Source organism: Lycorma delicatula, chromosome 7, assembly GCF_047948215.1.
Source record: "Lycorma delicatula isolate Av1 chromosome 7, ASM4794821v1, whole genome shotgun sequence".
NCBI classification, from domain to species: Eukaryota; Metazoa; Arthropoda; class Insecta; order Hemiptera; family Fulgoridae; genus Lycorma; species Lycorma delicatula.
The window spans coordinates 73,660,216-73,683,940 of NC_134461.1; the positions used below are offsets into that span (position 1 = coordinate 73,660,216).

A 23,725-nucleotide genomic window follows, 5' to 3' on the forward strand; every position below is an offset into this window, starting at 1 on the left:
TATTATTTAATAGTTTAAACTAAGGCAGAATTATGATAAATTAATCAACGATATGAAAGCACCGGTAATCCACAAAAAAAGGAAAATATTAAAAATTATTTTTAAAAGGATAAGTCTTTCATAAATACATTTTTTGAAAGGAATAGCCAAACCGAAGGCGTTTTAATAAAACCTCTTTTGTTTTGAGTTAATCGTGTACTTTTAAAATTCATTTATTGTGGTATAATAAAAATATTTTATTAAAACACAACAAACCAAATTTTATTATACTAGAAAATTTTTAACGGTTTTGTGTGTGCTCATTGCATTATTTTTCAAACATAAATGTATGTAAAATAAAAAAATTATAACAAACTTTTACAGTGAGACTACTATAATTAATGGATTATGTACTACTGTTAAGATATTTTTGAATGATTTTTACTGAAAATTTATTTAGTTTTAAATATTGCCAGTTGTAAGTAGTGCATTAGTTAAATAATTTTTAAAAGTAATACTATTAACTTATAAGTGGTTGGTTAAGTAAAAATGGAATAATATTTACGGCTGAAAATAAAAACTAAAATCATAGTGTCTGGATTATTGTACATTTAACTAAGACAGTTTTATATTTATACAAAGTGTATTAAGAAATTTAGTTTTTTCCTAAGTTGTAATTTTATAATTTGAAGTTTGGATTACGACGGGATACGCTCGATCGCCTTATTTGTAAGTCAATAATGTAGTTTGAGATAAAATGCATCTAAATGTTAGGTAAGTTACTTCATATTAATATTTGATTAAAATATGAATGAACTAACATTAATTTACTTTAAAAATAAATAAAAAATACTGGTTTTGTTTTACAAAACATTACATCACTATGAATTTAAGAGTTGTCCAACTGAAACTTTATGATCCTTATCATTGATATACAACTTCTGTAAAACCACGTTTTAAGTCTTCATTCAAATCTTTATGTTTGGTATACAAACTCAATAATGTTCACTGTCAATATCTAGAAGTACGATCATCGTAGAAAATACATACTTGTTTTCATTAATCTGATTACCGACATCCTCGGAAATCACAAGAAAAATTACTTATCATTCTTTAAACACCATATATATTATTGCTAAGGCAACTGATATGTTTTTATTTTTTATTTTTTAAGGAATTACAAAATGTATTTGCATTATGGATTAAATTAATTAACAAGTTGATGTACATTATTAACAAAAATAATCATTATTTAATTTTATTTAAATAATGATTATTTTTATTTATTAATTTAATTACAACTTGAATGTTAAAAGATTTATTTTTATAAATATTTTATAAATATTACTTAATAGCTCAAAGACGAATCACTGAAGAAAGAAATTGTCAATTACATATTAAAGGACATTAGCTTATTTAATTTTTAATAATGGATAGAAATAAACTGCAAAGGAGACAAAAATTATAATATACAAAATAATTGATGATGTAGGATGAAATAAAAATATCGGAATTAATTACCTAATAAACAATTGATGAAATGAAAAAAAAATCAAATTAATCAGACAATTAGAAACAAAAAGTAATCGTTTTGAAAAACTTTCTCCAGCAATTTTCAAACGTATAGATAAAATATTTGTGCTAGATAAATTTCTGCTTTAAATAAAACTATGCCTTTCAAACATAGCTGTTCATATTAAGAAAGGACGTTATGAAGTTTTTGTATTAATAAAAAAACGAAGGTAATTCTACAAATTTAGGATGTTAAAGAACCCTAAAGTGATATAAAATTGATTCAGCTTGTCTAAAGTTGCATTGAGGATTTAAATTTATATTTCATCAATTAAAGGTTGAAAATTTATATTTTCAATATTTCCATAGCGTTAGAATCTCGTAAATAGAACACCATTACTCTGTTTTCTTTGATATTATTCGTCTTTGTTTGTCCTAAATGAATCGTTTATTTCAGAAATCTGATACATTTCACATGAATGTCATTGCAAATAACGGAGTTTTAAAATAAACAATTCAAATATGGAATTTAGAAAGTATTGCTATTGTTTTCGTTTGATGTGCATCTCCTTTTTGTTATTATATTAAAGATCTCAAAATTGATTTTCATTAATTTATAATTTTATGGAGTTAGTGGTTATAAATACTAGTCTCAAAAAATGATATTTTTGGGTCAAAAATAGATTTTAATTATTGTTGACCTTATTATTATAGTAAAAGGATCAATTTTCACCTGTACCTTAATTTTGAATGGGCGTATGGTAACTGTATTTAGAAAGAAAATATTTAATTTGCTTGTGTAATAAAAGATATAGTTTTAGAAATTTTTAATAGATAATATCATTTTCTTTTAACTAAAACAGAGTTTTTACAGTCACATATGTTGTTTTTTCGGACTGATCGGCCATTTTTAATAGCGTATCCAGGGATATTTGTTGTTACGTTAAATTAAAAACTACGAGTATAAACAATTTTTATTGCTATTGAAGATTTTGATTATAAGACGTCTTTTTGGATCTTATTAATGAAGATTGTCATTATTATATATAATTCCCAAGATGATATGGCCCCACTAGGTTGAAAATCATTGGAGGGATTTATAATTTAAATGATGCTGTATGTTAAATTGCAGGATGTAGTTTAATAATAGTTGAATGTTATCTGCTGTATTTAATGTGACATTCAAATTCAGTGCAGCTACTTAAATTCATGTTGTAGTAAAGAATTCATAAAAAAAACCTAATTCTGGTTTTAAAAAAAATATATTAAAATTGTACTTATTCTACCTGAAGAACTGTGTTTCAAGTAACATTTACTCAATTGAAAGTAGTCGATGCACATAGCGATCGGGCATTTCCACATGACCTACTTTCATACATTAATACAAACGGAATACTTATATCTACCCTCTTTTATAAATAAAACAGTCTTAATTTTAGAAAATATACAATAATCTAATCACTGTATTCTGTTTGTGTTTTGCTACTGAACCAGCAAACTTATATTGAATTTTACTTAACTCTACTATATCTAAATGTAATAGTACTATTATTAAAATTGAATAATTGATTTATTCCTTAATAGTAACAGACAATAATTTATAAAAGCATATTGTTTTTCAATACCTTATAACTTTTTTAAATATCTATGCTCAATACAAGGAACTAATAGTTTTATTATTAAACTATCCTATGGGTAAAAATTTAATATCATCTGGTTTAAAATTATTTAATTATGAACAATAAAATAATTAACGGACTTAAAACCTTTAAATTTTCCATGTGATTATATCAAAACGTATTTTTATGATTCTATTAACTGCAAATGGATTTTGAGATTCTATAATTTACTTATTGCTGAAAAATATCTAAGTTACCTACTCTTATCCTCCTTTTCAAAACAAATCAATTTAAATAAATTAATTACTCTTTTTATCTACAATATCTTTTATATATTTCCGAATTATATTACAAAATTAACGGTGTTTTATATATTTAACTAATTTCTATAAATCTAACGATTTCCTAATTGTTAAATTATTTTGGCTTATAATGTCAACCGCGAATTTTCCAAAAAGAAATAATGATGTAAAGCCTATTGCATTAGGTTGTTTTTCCTTACCTAACAAAAGTGCAAACTTAATTATAAAGGTGTAATTAAAATAGTCGTTAGGCTTGTGCAATGTATTTGTTCAAAATGATGTGACAGACTTAGAATAACTTCATAATTCAGCAATGATGTTTAAAAGCATATTTCTACCATTATATGCACAAGATTTTATTTTATTCAACATAATAAAAAATTGCAATGTCTAGTATAATAACCAAGAAAATCATACAAAGAGTAAAAGAAAGTTTCATACAACATTTATGAAGTAAATATCTTTTTATATTGCAAGTTATGATAAAAATAATTTCAGAAGTTTTTCTGATTAAGTACTATTGTATAATTAACCTCACATAATTAAAATTTTAAATATGAATTTATATGAACATATTAAAATAAAGAAGGCCAACCTATTCGCATTCACACAGGATTGTGTTCAAAGAGCTACTGAAAATATAATATATTGTTACCATCTAAACCATGATTGTATTTTGAAAATTGCCTGTCTACCATTCGATGCAACCTGCATCTCCTATAAGGTACAAGATCTGAGGTTTGCAAAGATTTTTGTCTTCCTAGGCCATAGTATTCCTTCAATTAATTACATGTCTCGACTAGCAATGTAAAATAAATTTAGTGCTACTCATTCACCAGTATATCCAACTCCAAATCAGAATTCACCACGTATTCCGAGCAATATTTATCAATCCTACTGCTTTTGTATGACCGGTTAAAATAGCTAGTCGGTAATAGCCAGTAAATGCTACAACAAAATTGTGTTCCTCTAAATTAAAAAAAAAAAAAAAAAAAACTTTATCAATTTTCGTAAAAGAACATCGCATATTCGTGTATTATGTGATATTATTTGAAGCATCCTCGTGAATTAACGGCAGTTCCATCGTGGAAAATAAAATATGATTTAAGGAGAAAAATTAATTCTACATACTACATTTAGGGAGGTTTATCGAATAGTAAGAATAAAGAATAACAATATTATTCTATAACTAAATAAGAAAACGTTCAGTATTATACTGTTCAGTGATAATGCATGGACAAAATAAAATCGACCATTTCAATTAACCCCAAGGCCTAATGAGATGAGAAAGATATCAGTGTCACGTAAATGAGATGTAATTTTGTACATACTTTAGGGCGACCAATCCTGAGATGTGTGGTTAAGTCAACCCCAACCAGCCATGTACATCGATATTTATTTTCTAGAATTTAAACCATGTAAAGTAATTTATCTTTAATAGAACTTGAATCTCAAACCTTCGATTTTAAAAATCGGCTGCTAAACAGCTGAGTTTTGATTAGGGATTACGATTTTTTCTACCAGACCAATCAATCCGGCGGGTTGATTGAAATATAATCGCAAAAAAATTGGTCCAAAATATGTTACAAATTCAGTGCTTCATATGATCAAGTTCTTCAAGAAAATAATCTTAAGGAATCTAATGAGAGAGTTTGAACAAACTTAGTTCAAGAGACATATAATAAAATCGTACTGCTATAGGTAAATTTAATTTAGGTAAATAATAATAACAAAATATACAATACATTACCGTATTTTCCGCAAACAATGTAATATCACCCTCGTTTCCGGCATAAAAGAAAATAGGAGTACCTGACTCTGGTACCCAGTAGTCATCATTGATCAGATATCGTAGTTTAAATACATCTTGATTCGCAAAATTAAAGTGATCTACCTGTAAGAACAAGAAAAAAATATTAAAAATTAAAAAACACGACTGCCAAAAATACATTTCTCTTTTGCTTTTCGTTTGTTTCCATCGTGATTTTGTATAATACTAGCAAATACCCCATTTCAATTTTGAAAATCGGAAGATTGGTTGCGGGAAGATATAACAGCATTTCCGAATAACCGCGATCTGTTAGATATAAAGTGTACCTGATACATGCAAAAATTAGCCTTTAAACTACTAACAAATACACCGTTTGAATTTTGAAAAGCGGACAATTGTTTGCAGAGATATAAGAGCACCATCCCATTGCACCTCCTAAAATAACGCCTCAGGGGCAACCCGTTTGTTATCTATTAATGGTGATAATTGGTTTAACCTCCTAAGAGGTGCTCGCATACCTCACCAATCTAGCCTCACACGCAGTCACCACGGGAAGCTCAATATTTTTAAAGAGAAATTTTTAATATTATTTTATTTAATGTAAATTTAATTTTATTACTTTAGTAATATTATTCATTCGATTGATTTGAATTATTCAATTGAAACCCAGCTCTCACAGCGATAGAGACTCAAAGCTCACAGTTTATTAACTCAATTCATTAAATTTTTTGCTTCATCCGGGCAAATATCCTTCTCAGTCATACCAAGAAACATGGGGAAAAATTTGGTTGCGATTGATCGAGTAGTTATTTTGTTAATCCCGAACAACCAAATACCCTGTTCTTTGTTCTTCTTTTTTATAATAGTATAGATATTTATAAATATAAGTATAGCCTATACGTATGCAGATACATATATATATATATATATATATATATAGTCGATGACACTACCGGTAACAAAAGTATTCAACCGCGGGATCATACATGTAAATCAGTTCAACCGTTGTGCTGCTACGGTGGAACATACAAACATACACGCTAAATGCATTACACTTCACGGGGAATTGTGTAAAAATCAAGTTCTTATTTTTATTATTTAAAATTATGATTTTCTTAATTTATACTCCTCCTTGTTCTTTTTTTAGGAGGGTGATACATAAAGATAATATGTACATACCCTTTTACACCATCCCAAATATACGCGTAGGATAATTAGTAGGAGTATATATATATATATATATATATATATATATATATATATAATAAAATACTATTTAAATGTTTTTAGGCTACTTGTTTAAGTAAGGTTTTTTTTTATTAGAATATCAATTCACGAAAGATATTAAGTAAAACGCAAAAATATGAAATGGACTTCAATAAGCAGCGGTAAAGTATCCCTGTTCTACGTTTAACCGTCTTGCCTTTTTTGTTTAATTGTATATATTTAAAAAATGTATATTAGTTATCAATTTTTTACGAAAATCTCATTGCAGTAATTATACTTTAAGAATTTGCGAACAATTTTGAGGTTATACCACAAAACTTTCTGTTATTCACTCCGCACTTTGTTTTTTTGTTATTTTTGGTGGATTTATATAAAATAATGATGTAATATCATTTATCTCATTACACGAAACGATTAAATAATATCGTAAATAAATTTTGTGAAATTGTTACCTGTGTTGGCCTGTACGGCTTATAAATAAGAAGCAATCTGGTATTCTCAAATTGCTCTGTTCATAAATGTTGATTTGCCTACAGAATAATATTCCATTATTCCAAGTATTTTTTTCATTATTTTTGGTTAGTTAAGTGTGTAGATTATGTCAAATTTATGAGTTAAAGTGTGTGGCATAGCTTTTAAATATATTTCATTGGTTACTTTTATCTCTATACCGCAAGTCTGCTTTAAGGATGATCTCTTAATTACGTGGAAGTTAAGTGAAAGTTTACATTTTGATAATATTCTACAATTGTATGTTTCTATGGGAAGTGAAGGTGATATTTCGTTAGTTGACATGTTGCAGTAACTGTGAAACCTTTGTTTAGATGTGATGTTATAGGTGGCACTGTATGAGCTAAAAGTCATCTTGCTTTACAGTAAACTCACAGTGCCTGATTGGAAAAATGCTAGTGTTGTTTGGATGGTTGTAGGCTCCATATTTAGCAAACAAGTGAAAAAATATAACGAAGAATTCATAAAAAAAAGGAATGCAGGGCGCGTAATAAATAACACCCTTATCTTGTCAACCAATATACCAAAATAATAATTTAACTAGTAATCTAATTAGTCAAAAAATAATAAATTTACTAGGAGAGGGTAGTCTCTTATTACAAAGCAATCTTAAAAGTAAAAGTTACACAAGGAATGGATAAGTTTTCAAATCAGAATATTTGACACAGGTAGAGAAAAATCCTGATAACTGGTATCTAAGCAGCTGGGATAGTTGATACCAGTAGTTTTTATGAAAAACAAAACGGGCTTTCACGAACTTCACACTAGATTAATCCCTTTTCACCTCCCGGTGGATATATCTGTAGAGAACAACACGAAAAGAGCACCAAATCTATTACCCATTAACCCATTATTATTAAATTCAAATAATTTATATTTTTAATGAATATTACTTTTATTATGGAATTCAACACTTATCTAGACTTTTAGTATTTTTATTTTCATTAATATTTTTCATCAACTTGTAGAACTGTAAGTTATGTGTAAATTGATCTCATGAGTCAGTTTTTGAAAAAAGTGAACGAGGAAAAAGTAGATGTTGGAAAATTTACTTCTAATTTAATGATCGTTTACGAAATTTACGTTTTCGTGTTATTGAAATATTGCCTACTCAACTCAGGTAAATGGTGCGTAATTTATCTATTATAAAATGTAATAATCTAAGGTAGAGTGCACCGTTCGTGTAATGACTTTTACTCATACACTGGTACTACTTAGTGCTCATTCGAGGATGCTGGCAAAACACGCCTTCAATTTATTTTATTGGGCAATTCCATGTCTATATATCCAATCAACTACGTTTATCATCTAACTGAGATTACATGAAACCACCTATAAACCCCGTATTTTTTTACAAGCTCTGTCTTTTCTTTTACTAAGTAATTAAAGTAAATTAATTCTTTATGTGTAAAAGTAAGTTACGTAAGAATACGTTTAATAAAATATTATATAACTAGCAGACCCGGCAATGCTTTGCTATTGCTAGATTTGAGTATATATATATATATATATATATATATGTAGATTAAATGAACACAATAGAAAGCTTGATAAAACATTAATAAAATGAACATTACGGAACTTCACAAAATTTAACCCTTCCCTTTTTCCCTTACCCTTTCCCTATTTTCATTTTCCCCTTTCCCATTTTCCCTTTATCATTTTCATTTTACCATATTCCCTTCCTTTCCATAATTTCACCCTTTCCTCCCCTTTCCATCTTCCATTTATCTTATCTCTTTCCCCTTTTTTATTTTTTCCAGTTTCCCCTTCTTCTCTTTTTAGATTTTTCCATTTTCCGATTTTTCCCTCTTTCCCTTTCCTGATTTTTCTCTTTCTCTCTTTTTCCCCGCGCGTAAGTCGGTCTAGTAGTTTTTTTAGTCTATAGCGGATACACATATCGGAAACATTGAAATGGAATTGTAAAATATTTAGTATAGCGTGTGTTGCTTTTACGTTCAACAGATTACGCTGTTTTTAAAACAAAACGTATTTTTACCTGTCACAAGTGTGACATTCTAGTTATATAAATAGTAGGTATATAAAAATACCCGCGTATTCGAATGCAACGTTGTGACAAAATTTCAAAGCAATCGGTTCCAAAGATTTAATATTTTGAACAAACGAACATTTACATTTTTATTTGTATAGATTAGAGTCTTTCCAGAATCTTTATAGTTATTTTGATTTTAGATCAAGATATTCAAATTAATAATGACATAATAACTGGTCCATACACATATTTTAACTAATAAATTATGTTAGGTTACCATCTTTCTTTATTTATTATTTGAAAGTTCATTAAAACGTATTGAAAAAATTCATTAGATTTTTCTATGAACATCAAAACAAAGCAATTTAGATGATAAAACAAAGTTGCAATTTTAGCAAAGGAATTGCCAGGACAAAGGAAATTGCCAGGAGGAATTGCAATTTTAGCCAAAGGAAATGAAATCGACCAGGACTGTATTTTCCTCGTCCTGTCAGCTTTCTTTAATGATGCTGCACTGGACTTTATTTCGGCAGTTTAACAGAACTTCCAATGGTTTGATACTCTACATCCTTACAAGCTCTGATAAACGGATAGAGTTTAACCTCACAACAAACAACAAAATTAATTTTGTTGTTCTGTAAAACTTGTACATGATCTAAATTCTGCAATATAACTTTTTGATTATTCGTTTATTCTAAAGTTCCTATCGTACCACAACTAACAATGAAAGAATAGTATTTTTATAAAATTTTATTTATGCTATTGTATCTCTTGTTTTCTTCCTCTCTTTGGCAAGTTTCTTAAAAGTTAAAAATTTATTGGAAGGTTACTATTCAGTATAGAAACTTTCCTCAAAATTCATAGTTGCAATGTATCAACAGTAATGTAAAAATACATAAAGAACAGAATCGGCTCTATCTTAAAATAATAATAATAATAATTTCGTGAACCAACTAAAATTTTCTTTTATTATTAGACTACATTAAGATAATAAAAAAAAGTTATTCTTGTTTTAATTAATTAACACATTATTTAAATAAATAAGCAACAATATAAAAAGCAATTGTTAATGTAAAACACGTATATTAAAAGTAATCAAGGCGGGAGTGTAAAGGGTTTCATAGCAACTAAAGAAAAACGAAAGTATAAATATACTTCAGCGATAATTTCACAAGAATAATACGAAAGAAAATCTGTATCTTCGTCGTTATTCGACCCGCAAGACAAATAATTCATTAAATATCACTAAGTTATTAACAACATATTTGAGGTAGAAAAATTAATATATTTTTCAAAAGGAGAAATTAATGAAAAATTTAAAGTAGAGAAAAATAATTATCGAAATTTGAATAATATAATTTTAAAAATGGAGCAAAATTCGGAAAGAAACTGAAGTTACGTTACTGAGAAATGTAACTTTAAAATTTTAATCATATTTCTTTATCTAGTAACAACAGGTTTACGCCCTCTTACATTTTGACCCCGAAAGAAAGACACCCACCATGTCACATGTCCAACCGTTACGCCCTCTTACAGTTACTAGATACTAGATGAGAAAAGAATTTTGTAACGTGTAAAAATGCCATGCCGGGATTCGAACCAAGGACCTCCAGATGATAGGCCGGGATTCCACCACTCAAATACGGAGATCGAAATTGAGAAATATAATCTTGAAATCGGTGGTTTTTTTATGTTAAGAAATTAATATTTTATTAAAATTCTAGCACTCAAAATAATAAAATATTGATTTTTTTCTGATAACTATAAACATTCTTGTCATTAATAAATTACTTTAAATACTTTTTTTTGTTTTTAATACTTTTTCCTAAAGATTAAAAATAACTAATACTACTATTAAAATTAGTTTATGGTTTATTCTTCTCTCCACAAAACGTTAACCTTAACTCAAACTGTAACCTTAACCCTAACCATTTTCCACAGAACGGATAATCACCTGAACAGGTCTCGAAACTCACAAAACTTAATTAATTAACTAGAGTAATAATAATGTAGCGATGACTTTCACCTTGCACGGGTCACCCACCCATTGTCTAAACCAACATTCCGGCATTTAGATCCTTTATTTTCCAAATCCTAAGCATATCTACCATGGCATATTAAAGGAAAGAGTGACATACGAAATGAACCACCATTTGTTTTGGATATAATTATTTAGGTTAATAATTATTAATGTGTGTGTTTTACTTTGGCAGAAGTGATAGCAGTTGTCCTAATCGTTCCCTTGTCGGGAAATCAGCGGGGCACGACTGCCGATCTGGTTAGTATCTTACTTACAAGCGTGCGCAGGGCATTCTTTGTCACCGGATAGATGCATAACTTCTTATTTCACTTTGGGTAGTTTAGGTATTTGATTGTTTTTTAGGTATTTGATTGTATTTGTAGTGTTTTTCGAGTTTTGTTTTAGTTTTCTTTGAAGTTGTTTAATGTTTTATGTATATATTTGTGTTCGAGTTTATTTAAAACTTTTTGCGGTTTATGGGTTTATTTACAATTTGTGTTTATGTATTCTGGTCTAGTATTGTTTCGATTTAGTGTTTATGTATACTTTTATCTTTGCGTTTATGTTTTGGTTTATTCCTTATAGATTATGGAAATTTATAGTTAGTAATTTTTGTTTTCTTTATGATAGTTTTAGTTTTTTTTTTTTTTTTTGGTTGACGTTCGATTGGTATTGTCGGTTTAAGTGTTTGTTTGTTTGTTTACGGTGTTTTATAGTTTAATGTGAATGTTTCTCTTTGTGTTTTAGTTTTTTCTCACAGTTTTTTTTAATGTTTTTGGTTTTTGTTTAGTTTTGTTTATGTTTAGGTGTATGTATATTTTTATTTTTGTTCTGTGATTTTGGTTTGTTAAATGTAGAATCTTAGTGTTAATAGTTTTTTTTTTTGCTTTGTGTTTTGTTTTTAGTTAGGGTTTGTTTCTATTAAATCTCGATCGGTGTTGTGTGATGGACTCACCTCTTTACCGTTTTTGGATATTAGTACTATCGGTGTACAACCATAGGTAGTACACCGATGGGAATGTCATTTGTGGTATTCGCATTGGTAGCATCCTGATTGAGGCAACTGAGACTAAAGATATTGTTACTGAAGTGTTAAAGAAGACCTCCGGTAGGCTAGGTTTGGAGAGGGTGGTGTGGCGACCGCAACCGCCATAGAGGGTTCTTCCCCTTCGGAGTAAGTTCATGAATATTAGTTTTCTTCCTTCTCTTTCTGTGTTCGCTGTTTGTGTATCGTTCTAAGATGGCTGGCAAAGGATGTCACTGTTGAACAGCGCGTAAAGACTATGTTGTTTTTTAGTGAAACGAAACGTATGGTGCTTACACAAAGACGGTTTCGTACACATATTCAAACTCGATTATCGCCCTAATTTAAAACAATACGTAGACTTTACGAATAAGTTAATAGTGATGGCTCAGTATTTGAGAATAATCGCGAACAGCGTGCCACTAATCGTTCTCCATAGAATGTCAAAGCTGTCAGAGCAGTGTTGCTGAGGAGTCCAGAAAAATGAATAGGAAAAGCAGCAGCACAACTTGGGATTTCTAGGCAATCTGTACAGTGAATTTTAAAACCTGATTTACATTTTTATCCGTAAAAAATAACAGTGTTGCCTAAATTACCGGTTAACAACAAACATCGAACAATGTCATTCGCTGAATGGGCTGTGAACCAAGACGTATTGTTGATCAATGCTTGGTTTTCATATGACGCACATTTTCAACTAGATGGGGTTGTTAATAAACAAAATGTACGTTTTTGGACTTCCAAAAATCCACAAGTTCATCATGATTAGGTGCATTACGCTCTACGAATTACGGTATGGGCCACTATCTCAAATCACGGGGTAATAGGGCCATTTTTTTTTAACAGAAAGTGAACAGTAAACGTTTTCTAAATGTGCTGCGTAATAATTTTGTTCCTCAGCTTCTTCCAAACAAGCGAAAATGAGTAGAACGAGTAGAAAACGAGTGGTTCATGCAGGAGGACCACACACAGCTAATGTTTTTTTAGACTTTCTACATGAAACTTTAAACGAAAATGTCATTTCAACCCGATTTCCTAATCGTTTTGCGTGTGAACAGAATTGGCCCCCGAACAGTCCTGATTTCATTCCATGTGAGTATTTTCTTTGGGGATTTCTAAAATAAAAAATTCTGCCTAAACATCCCGAACAGTGATAGAACTACAAGTACTGATCATTGAGGCGTGCAACTAAATAACCGAGGACATGCGTCGTCCAGTGATTAACAACATAGGAGTTAGTGTTGAAGAATTTTCTAGACGTGATGGTGGTCACATTGAATATGTGATAAGCAGAATATAACCTCCAGATATATAGTTAACACGTATTTTACTTCTCTGTATGGCGATTTAAATAAATATTTTTTTAACAAAATGTAATGTTAGATCGTTTCGTGCGCACACTTATGAATTAAAGTCCATCAAGAAATTGTTCATATTTACCAATATAAATATAATAATCACAAAATTAAATATCAAAACCTTTATGATACCTTAATGTTAAAAAATTACTAAGTTCTAAAAAAAATTATTTTTAGTTCATTTCAGCTAATTTTTGCAGATAATAAATACTTTCGTGGGTGTCACCCGATTCAAGTGAAAATATTAGTATAAAATAATAATATTCAAGATAAAAATTTATATAAAACAATAAGGAAACAATTTAATACACTCATTATCTGGTTTGTATACTTGTTGTAACACATGAATATTTACTGATTCTAATTAAAAATAAAAGTGCAGTTGTTTAAAAAAAATAATTGTTGTAGGTTGATAAGATTAGCAATAAAATAAATTGTTACGATGTTGGAACTAAAAAAAACACGCTACTTGTTATTCTAAATGATTTATATGTCTGAAGTGGAAAATAAAACCTGATAAAAACACAGTAAAAACGTAGTTACTTAAAAAAAAAAATGAAATAGAAAATTTTAAAAGTAACAAAAAAAAATGATTTTCATAACATTCGGTTTTAGGTATAATCGCAATTTTTGGTAGTAAAAAAAAAAATAACAGTAAAATTTGACAAAAGAGTTTCGAATCAAAATCAATTGTTTTAATGATTAAATTTATTGTTAGTACCAAATTTTAAACAAAAATGTGAATTTCTATTTAATAAAAACCAGGTTTCAGATACGTTTTGAATTTCTTTGATATTTTCACTATAATTGATGGATATTATCCTCATGTTAGTCAGTGATTTTTTATCAAGTTTTTCTTCAATAAAATTCTTCAAATACACACCGCAGTTGATTGAATATTTTTCTATTTCTTTGTACTGTAATACTTTAATTTTTATTACATGAGGTATTCACTAACTGAAAAGGTCGAATTTTAATGTTTAAACTTAAACAAAAATTGTAGATCGTTTTTTTATGAAATTTTACTATGTATAAGCTCATAAAAAATAATATTAATTCAAGTATTTGCCGAAAAAGTTATTTTTCAAAAACTTATAGCAAAAATACCTCCAAATGAACGTGTCAGAGATTATTGTTCACAAATAGGAAATATAGATTAATTATTTTGATTAGAGCACCATAATTCGATATTATCAGTTGTAAGATTCAACAACAAACTTAAGAGTAAGTATAAAATTTGGCGGAATAGAATCCAAACATATAAGTGGAAACTTTTTGACCTGACGAAGGTTAAAAGTCACAATTTTTATAGAAATAATTTTCTTTTCTTCTCATCGATAAGCGTCGTAAGCGGATGATATATGTATAAGTATTTAATAAAATTGGTGGTTTTTAAATTACTTTGCTACTTTTAAAGAGATAAGATTAATTATAGTAAGTTAACTACATTATTTTTAATTGGACTGTATTTTGTATTAATTATAAATGAAGTAAAAGTTTTCTTAAAAATGTTTTAAATCTTGAACCACTATTTGTATTGTTTTAGAATATAGTTATGTCAATAAACAGTTTTTGTTAGTAACGGGTCAATAAACTTGTTATTCATTTGACTATCAACAAGCTTTGTAAATATTTATATTATTTCTGAAACGTATCATTGTTGGCAAGTTCAGTTACATAATTGCCTAAGTAATTTTAAAACAATTTAATCCATAATGAGGATATGATTTTATATTATCTGATTAATATTCCATAAGAAAGAAAAACTATTTAGTTAGATATGAATATATTTAATATTTCTTACCCCGAAGTTTTTAATAATGTTACAAAAATGAATTCTACAGAAAGAAATTTGAAGTTTATTAGACAATTTTGAGGATATTTCCACATGTATTAAATATTTTTTCTTATCGAGAATGATGTGATTGAAACTTATAATAGTTATAAGAAAAAATATAAGAAATTACTATTCCAAGCATTTTTTACTAATGTTATTGGATAAAACCTTTATTAAAGGGAGATGAATCCGACGGAAAGTTTTAGAAAATATATGTTTTTTTTTTCTAATCTAAAATTAAGTACTTTTTTACTGTTTAGCCTCCGGAACCACCGTAAGGTTTTTATAAATATTTTTCCAGTAAGAATTGCTTAACTTAATCGTATAGCTTGTAAAACTAGTTATAACTTACACGGAAAAAAATTGAACACATTATTTTATAAAATTTAATTTACTTTATACAGTTCATTTTGATGTGATTTTTGTTATCGTTGACAGGTATAGTAGTGTTTTTAAGGTCAAATAATTATTTATTAAAACTTTTATTATTATTTATGAAAGGATGAGGATTTAACTCTTATTCTTATCAAACCTAAAAACAGTTTTTCAGTATTCTTCTTACAAGCATATTATGTTACGACAAAATCTGTTTTTAAAGGTATTTTATTTTTTATTCGACACGGCTGTAGAGGTGGTCGAGTAAAAATTTTCTTTCCTCTGAAGGAGGAAGGTGGTTTGATTAAGAATAGGTTTGTATGTACCTCTATAATTTTAGACATTTACATGAAATAAATATAAAATTATTTATTTCAAATAGGCAAATGATAATGGGTATATGAAAATTTGAATAACATAAATGATAGTAAGGTAGATGTTAATTTTATCTAAGCCATAAAAAAAACAAAATGTGATTAAAACTCATAATAACAGGTAACAAAAGAAAGATTTTTTGAGAAACAGGATTAAATAAAATACATTAACAATATATACGAGGTCTGTAAATAAAGTAATGAGACTTGTTCTGAAAAACCTTTTATTTACAATCCGATTATACACGGACTCGTATCACCTTCGAAATAGTTCCCTTGGGAAGCCACGCAACGCTGGTTTTCCCACTCTTCATAGCAGTGTTGGAACTCAGAAATCGGAATATCCTTCAGATGGTCGGTTACATTTTTTGTAATATTTTTACTGTTCCAAAATGGTATCCTTTGAGGTGTTTTTTTTAAAGTCGGGAACAGGAAAAAGTTGCAAGGATTCAAGTAAGGTGAATAAGGTGGTTGACGAACTACATGAATGTTTTTCTTTTTCAAAAATTCATTAATTGAGAATTCAATGTGAGAAGCTGCATTGTCATGATGCATCATCCATTTGTCTTTGATGGCTGGTCTCATGCGGGCAACACTTTTCCCCAATTTTTCAAGAATTTCTCGATAAACATATTGATTTACAGTCTGTTCTGCAGACAAAAACTCCAAAAGTCTCTGATTCGCTCAACATTGTCGTCACTTTTTGACTTTAACGGTCTTCCAGAGCGCAAATGATTCCCAATCATCTGAAAATGCTTTAAACCATCTAAAAACTTGGGTTCGTGACAGAGCGTCATCGTCATACGCCATTTTAAATTTTTAAAAAGTTTCTGTAGTATTCTCAAAGAGTTTAACACAAAATTTGATTGTACAACATTGCTCGTAATTACTATCACTCATTTTTGGAACGCACAACAAAAACTCGTCTCACGAAAAGTTTGTTTACGTCTCACGTGGCAACAATAGACTAAAAATATTAATACCTAATATAAATCAGCTGTTTATATAATCATATGTTTACTAGTAATTTTAGTGTTGCCACTTTGGCTGTAAAAAAAAAAAACTAGTATCATTACTTTATTTTGCAAACCTCGTACTTTATAATTACACATTTATTGGCATTATTCATGAAAATATAAAGGAAATTTTAAAAATTTACGAAACATCAAGAAAATATTAACAAAATTAATTAAATAAATTTTGAGTTTTTTTTATATATATGATTAATTTCTCCTAAAAGCGGCTTGTATAGGGGAATATGATATAATAATGATTGTATTGTATGAAAAGCATCAAGCCTTACCGGGATTAGAATTCAAAACTTTACAGATGAAAGACAATGAACGTGCATTTTCACCATGGAGATCAGCAAACACCATTTAATAATGTAATAAAATGATAAACTAATTAGTTAAACTAATTTGGCTATGTAACTTATAATTATTGACTGAATTACTAATAAATTTAGAACTTTAATTATACATATATATATAGATAATAATTTTCATATTATAAATAAATTTTATTTCATAAAATTAAAAAATTAGAATTTTTTTTTTATAACAATTAATTATAATTTAATTGTTTTAAGTTATTAGAAAATATTTCGATTGTTTACAGTGAATAACAGGGAACACAATCAAAATTAAAAAAAATATTAAATGTTTCTGAATATTTCGAAAGCACTCATTTATTTATTCACTAACAGGCCGACCTTCAATTACAATTAGTTTGGTTGAATTAAGTACTGGAATGAAAAATGCCAAACCTTAACAAGATTCAACCAGGCACTCTCCTAATTAAGGGTAGAGATGCTGCTTTCCAACGGTAGAGATGAGAGAGGATTTTTTTTTAATTTATTTTATTGAAGAATACGTTATCATTAATATGTATAAAAATTATCAATTAATTTATTAAGGGAAAATATTAAATAAAATCTGTTGAATATTAGTAACTTACATAAGTAAATCATTAATTATATTTCATTGAAATATTCAAACAAGAAGAGTAATAATTTAAAATAATACAAGTTATTTCACTTACCGGTACTTCGATATATTTTGTCTGATATTTGTACTGTTTTAGTGGTGATGATGATGATAATGAACGAAATCTTTTGGAATGTAGGAATCCATGTTTACGAGTTGATGTATAACAAAGAAAAACGTCTACAATTATAAATAATATTAAGAACAGATTATTAAACCACATTTTTGAACGAACAAATTACGTATTTTAGTGTACTATAACGCTAACTGACATATAACTAACAGATTAGGTTATCTGCTAGTACTTTATACGGCTAACAATTGAGAAATCCCCCTCTTTGCCAACGCTGACCCTAAACTAGATTCTTTTCAATAATTCTCTCTTTCTCTTTCACTTTCCCCCTCTCCTTATTCTTTCTCACACTATCACTTTCAGTTGTAAAAATAGGAATCAACATCCGTTGATTTGTAACAATATAACCTTTGAATCGGTCTTTTATTCGATAATATTTTAAAATATCTGTTTATTTAAGAGGTATTTTCTATTTTATTATTATTTTTAATAACTCTATCAATGAATAAATAAATACAGCGACAAAATTTAAGTTTTTTTTTTTTTTTTAAGTTTTATTATTGCAATATTTGATTTACATAATTTTCAACAACTACTCTTTAAAATGATACCACTGGTTAATTTTATTTATATCCATTAGTCGTTTTATTATAATAACTTGGGACTTCTTACAAAATTTTATAACTTAGCAATAAATTTTTTATTCGTATTAATCTATTCTATTCTATTCTATTTTATTCGTATTAATCGTCACGTATCTATTAATTCATCTATTTTTTAATCTCTGCAATATAAATATAAAAATGAATTATTTACTCTAGAAACAAAGGATGATATCCAATTATAGTTTTCAGATAATACAGTAGCGAACAAATAATTCTGAACAAAGGGAATTTTTGTTTCTTGTAGGGAATTTTCATTCTGTGGCAGACTGCTTACAGTTGGTGTTTCAGCTTATGCAGTTAGTTTATATACAAACAGAAATAATGGTTTTTGTGCTTTTATGATTCATTGTCAATTAGTTTTTGATGACCTTGTGTGTTTCTGTTATAAGTTTGTTATTCGTTTGAAAGTTAATATAAAGAATATAACCCCACAAAAGCGGTAAAAGATTATTTCTCAGCCCCAGCATACACAAAGGTCTCAAAAACAGATTGCCAGTGAGTGTAGTATGGGGTTAGGTACTGTAAATGAAGTCGTGAAAAGCTTTAAGGAAACAGGTTCCGTCTTTCCAAAGAGAAAATACACAAGAAACAAGAAAACTACGCCTACACAGGATCAAGTACAAATAAGAAAAAACAAAATTAATCCACGATTGTCAGCTGTTGACCTTAATACGGACTTGAAAGCCAGTGGGACTAATATTTCTGATATGATAGTTCATAGAAGATTGTTTGGAATGGGAAGGATTTTACAGAAATCTAAAAGGAAGTAGTTACTGACACAGGTTATGAAGACAAAAAGACCTCAATGGACAAAGGAACATAATGAATGGACTATTGAGATGTGGATAAAAGTTATTTTTTCAGACGAGACTCATTTCTTTATCCAAGGAGAGAGAGTAGCCTACATTCGTAAGTCAGCAGATGGGAAGACTACTACGCCAGCCCACCTTCAACAAGCTCCCAAACACCCAGCCAAAAAGATGTTTTACACATGAAGGGCCAGGAGCACTTATACCTGTGGATGTGATGATGAAATCGGACCGATACATTAACATTCGCTAAAGAAAACTAGTCCCACTTATGCAGAAGAACCCAGAACTCAGTTTCCAACAGGAGTTTGCACCATGTCACCTTAACTTAGACCCACCCAATCAGTCACATTTTTATTTACTTTCATTGCTGCTGTTTGTCTCATAGACAATTTTTTAATTAACCTTCTGTCTTTCCATTATATTTTTCTCTTTTTAAAGATTTTCTTCCAGTTGAATCTATCAAATACCTTTTCTAAATCTGTAAAACACACACCAATTTCAGGTTTTCTTTCTTAAAATCTCTACACAGCTATCAGTAGTATCCCAGTTGCCCAGTGACCCTTTTCTTTTCTTGAAGCCAAACTGTTCCTCTCCTACAATCTCTTCCATTATTCTTACGAACCTCCAGTTTAGGACTCTATATTTACTAGCAATGGCTAATAGACTAATTGTTCTGTAAAATCTCTAGTACTAGATTTCTTTTGAATTGATGCCATTATAGTTTCTGTAATGTCTTAAAAGCCATTGTTCCATGCTCTATATCCTGTTACACAGTTCAATAATTTCTTCTACTCCTTCCTTCTTCAAGTACTTACAAAATCCTATTGGAACATTCTCTAATACCTTCAATTTTTTTTTCTTCATTTCTTTAATTGCTTTCTGTTCTTCACATTTTAATATCGATAGTCCTTTATCCTCTTCAGCTATCCGCCATTCCTTTTCTATGTTTGGTTTTCAGGTTTCTCTCTTGTCTTCTTTCTCTTCATATAGAATTTTACCATTCTTATCATCACTTTTTCATACGTTTACATTCTCTTTCTATTTCTCCCATGTGCTCTTTACCGTCCTACACATCATACTGTACTGCCCTTCCTTTTCTAGGTCCTTAATGTAATTGTATTTTTTTTTCTTCATGTACCATTCCCTAGCTATTTATGTTTTACCCCTTAATTCATTAGTAATTTTCGCACTCTTTCTTTTTATCCTGTTTTATTCTTATACCACCTTCTTTCTTTAGTATTTCTGTTGTTACCTACGATTTATTGATTCTGTTTCCCTTATAATAACCTACTTCTTTATTTGCTGTTCTTAATATAGCATTTTTATTCTCTTCCACATCCTCTCACTATTCTCATTTTTTACTGTTTTGCTTCCTTTAATTACTTTAGCTAGTTTGTTTAAACCCGTTGTTTCTTCATTCAATTTCCTCAACTATTGTTAGGTCCATTTCTTAACTCCCTTCACTTTCTCTGCTTTCTTTGAAACTATATTCAGTTTCATATATATATATATATATATATAAATATAAGTAGCACATATTCACTATTGATATTACCCTGTAATCCATTGGCTTTCTTGACAGCATTTCTATACCTTTTATTTACTAAAACATCAATTTGATAGTTACTCTGTTTTCAGGATGTAGCCTTCTTTTCTGGATTTTGTATCAAGTGCTTTTTATAAATAATTTTTTCTCTTGGCAATATCCTACTAATCTGTTCCCTCTTTTATTCCTTACCTCTAAGCCAAATTTTCCTTCTTCCACACTTTCTTTTTCATCTTCTCTGATTGCAACATTCCAGTCTCCCATCAGTAACTTACTGCAGTACTTTTCTGATTTTATTACATCTTCAATACTCTCACATATTCCTTAATAATCTTTTTGTAATTTGATGTTTGTAATTAATCTTTTGGTAACATCCGAATCATTAAAAATATTGTTCTATAATTTAAATAACATACTTTCTATAGCCGTTTGGCTACTTTATTCATCATAATTATAGACATTCATTCTTTTCCTTTTTCATCCAGAATAGAATATGGTAAATCCAATTTTGATATCACTCTGTCCTTCCCAGCTTTCTTCATTCAGTCCTAATATATTCATTTTATTTATCTTCATTTCTCTCTTCAGATATTCTAACTAACTTTCCACTTTGCAAAAAACATTCTTTATGTAATCATATTCCAGGTTTTTATATGCAATCTTTCCTTTAATTTATTTTGTTGTTTCTCCCGTAAATCCAAATGAGAGGTTATTTTAACTCCTGATAATTTAAGATAGTCTCATAGTGTAATATAAGAAATTATCACTAACATATATATATATATATACAGTGGTTTTCTGTTACCTTCTGATTCTAATATGGTTGAGTTACTAAATAAGTTCCTCTACATTTGGGGGAAGTTTTCTCTCCCAGTTCAAAAGATTCCCTGTACCCATCACGGCTTATGCGCCGTCTGAGGAAGCCATTGGCACTTGTAAAGGGGAAGCTCCTTTTACTGGGAGTAACTTGATCCCTTCATTCATTAGGCACTTGTACATACTAGCATTTGTTAATATATACACTCATTGCCTCTTTTCTATCAAGAAGAGGTAGTTATCAGGATTTTTTCTTTCATCTTTTATCAGACCCTAAAAGCACTTCCTAGATTCTCATAACAGTAATTGTTAAATTAAGAAATAAGTTATGTCTCAGGAAAAAATCCTATGTTATACATCTTTGATTTTTTATTTATATTTACAAAAAAATTGTAAATTATAAATTGCATAAATCGTGAACATGACATCATGATCATAACTAATTAAGTTAGCAATCTTCCGATAATTTGAACCTTAGATGTTTCAGGCCTAAATAAATACGATTAAAATTAAGCTATAAATATATTATAATTTATAGTTACATACATATATCTCAAGGAATTATAAAAATAAAATATCATTTGCTATAAAATAGAATAAAATATTCTTTTATTATAAGAAAAATTACTAGGGATTTATTTTTTCATTCTACTTCGTTGTTACATTCTTAGAATTTTAACTTAAAAATTAAACAAAAATGTGTGAATGTGTTTGTTCATATATTTTTATTCATTCCTTTGTTTCAACTTTGAATAATACTTCAAACATGAAATACTGATATTGTTTTTTTCTGATATGTATGGTATAATCAGTTCAGCTATATGCCTATAGAATTGACTGAAAAAATATTTTCAATACAATACGGTAGAGTTAATTTACAATAATTGAAATGCCTTTGTTCATTTATTTCATCTCTATTTTGTAAGGAAAGGGGTAAGTTACGTCCTATTTATTACGAAATTTCCTTATCATTCAAATTAATTAAATGGTTTAAATAGCTGCCCTACGTTCAATATATTCTGGCTATTCATTAGTTTCAATAGGCTATGTCCAGGCGCACCGCATAAAACAGTCCGGCGTTTCTCTCTGTTGTACGGTACCGTACCTGGACAGAGGTTTAAAAGGCTCTCTTGTTAAGGTAAATGCTTTGTATTCGTAGATAATTAATTCTGTTCACATTCATAATATTATTTTAACGGTTTTGTTCCTAATTTTTTCTTTCTTTTTTTATTTCAAGTTATATTACAACAATTTCATTCATAATTTAGACCTATTTTATATATAACACATTATGTATATAAAATAGGCCTAAAATTATGAATCTTTGAAATGTGGGAACTATGATTACTATAAAAATTCCATAATTACATAAAATAATTGTAATCTATATTTTTTTTGTATTTTCTGTTTGAATTTCTTTCAAATAACAAACAAAATAAAAGTCAATGAAATAAAAATTATATTTTTAAAAATAACAATACAGTATTGTGTATTGTTATAAATCTTATGACCTGTTCTGTATGGATTCATAATAAAATTACAAAATGTAATTGCTTGACGAAAGGGGTTCTAATTCTCATTAAACGACCAACAGTGTGCCAAATTTCGACCGACCACCCATATAAAAGGCTGCTTTAACTGCGCTGTTGCGGCGTTTTACATGTTCAGAAAATTCACTTTATAATCGATAATAACCAAATTGAATACAAAAACGATTACACATATGCTACAACTTATATGATTACCGACTCACGCAGGGAACCGGAAACGTTAGCCATGCTGTGAGGTCGAGTGAGTTCTCAACAATTGCAACTTGTGATGAAATTACAATTTCTCACGGCTTCACATATTTGAACCATTCCAATCAATATTTTATTCTATCTCAACAATATCTTATCTTTTTTTTATTTTTTTTATTTATTTT

At 28.6% G+C, this 23,725-nt stretch overlaps 1 protein-coding gene across 1 annotated transcript in view; it reads right to left on the reverse strand.

Annotated features, from left to right (window-relative positions):
* LOC142327304 (lysosomal Pro-X carboxypeptidase) overlaps positions 1-18,226 on the reverse strand; it is a 61,090-nt gene extending 42,864 nt beyond the window's left edge. Inside the window, exons 1-2 of the mRNA XM_075370222.1 lie at positions 17,945-18,226; positions 5,163-5,306 (exon numbers count right to left, since the gene is read on the reverse strand). Of these exons, the coding sequence (XP_075226337.1) occupies positions 5,163-5,306; positions 17,945-18,112 (312 nt within the window). The 5' untranslated portion in view covers positions 18,113-18,226. The remainder of the gene's footprint in view (positions 1-5,162; positions 5,307-17,944) is intronic.
* Between the last annotated feature and the right edge of the window lie 5,499 nt (positions 18,227-23,725).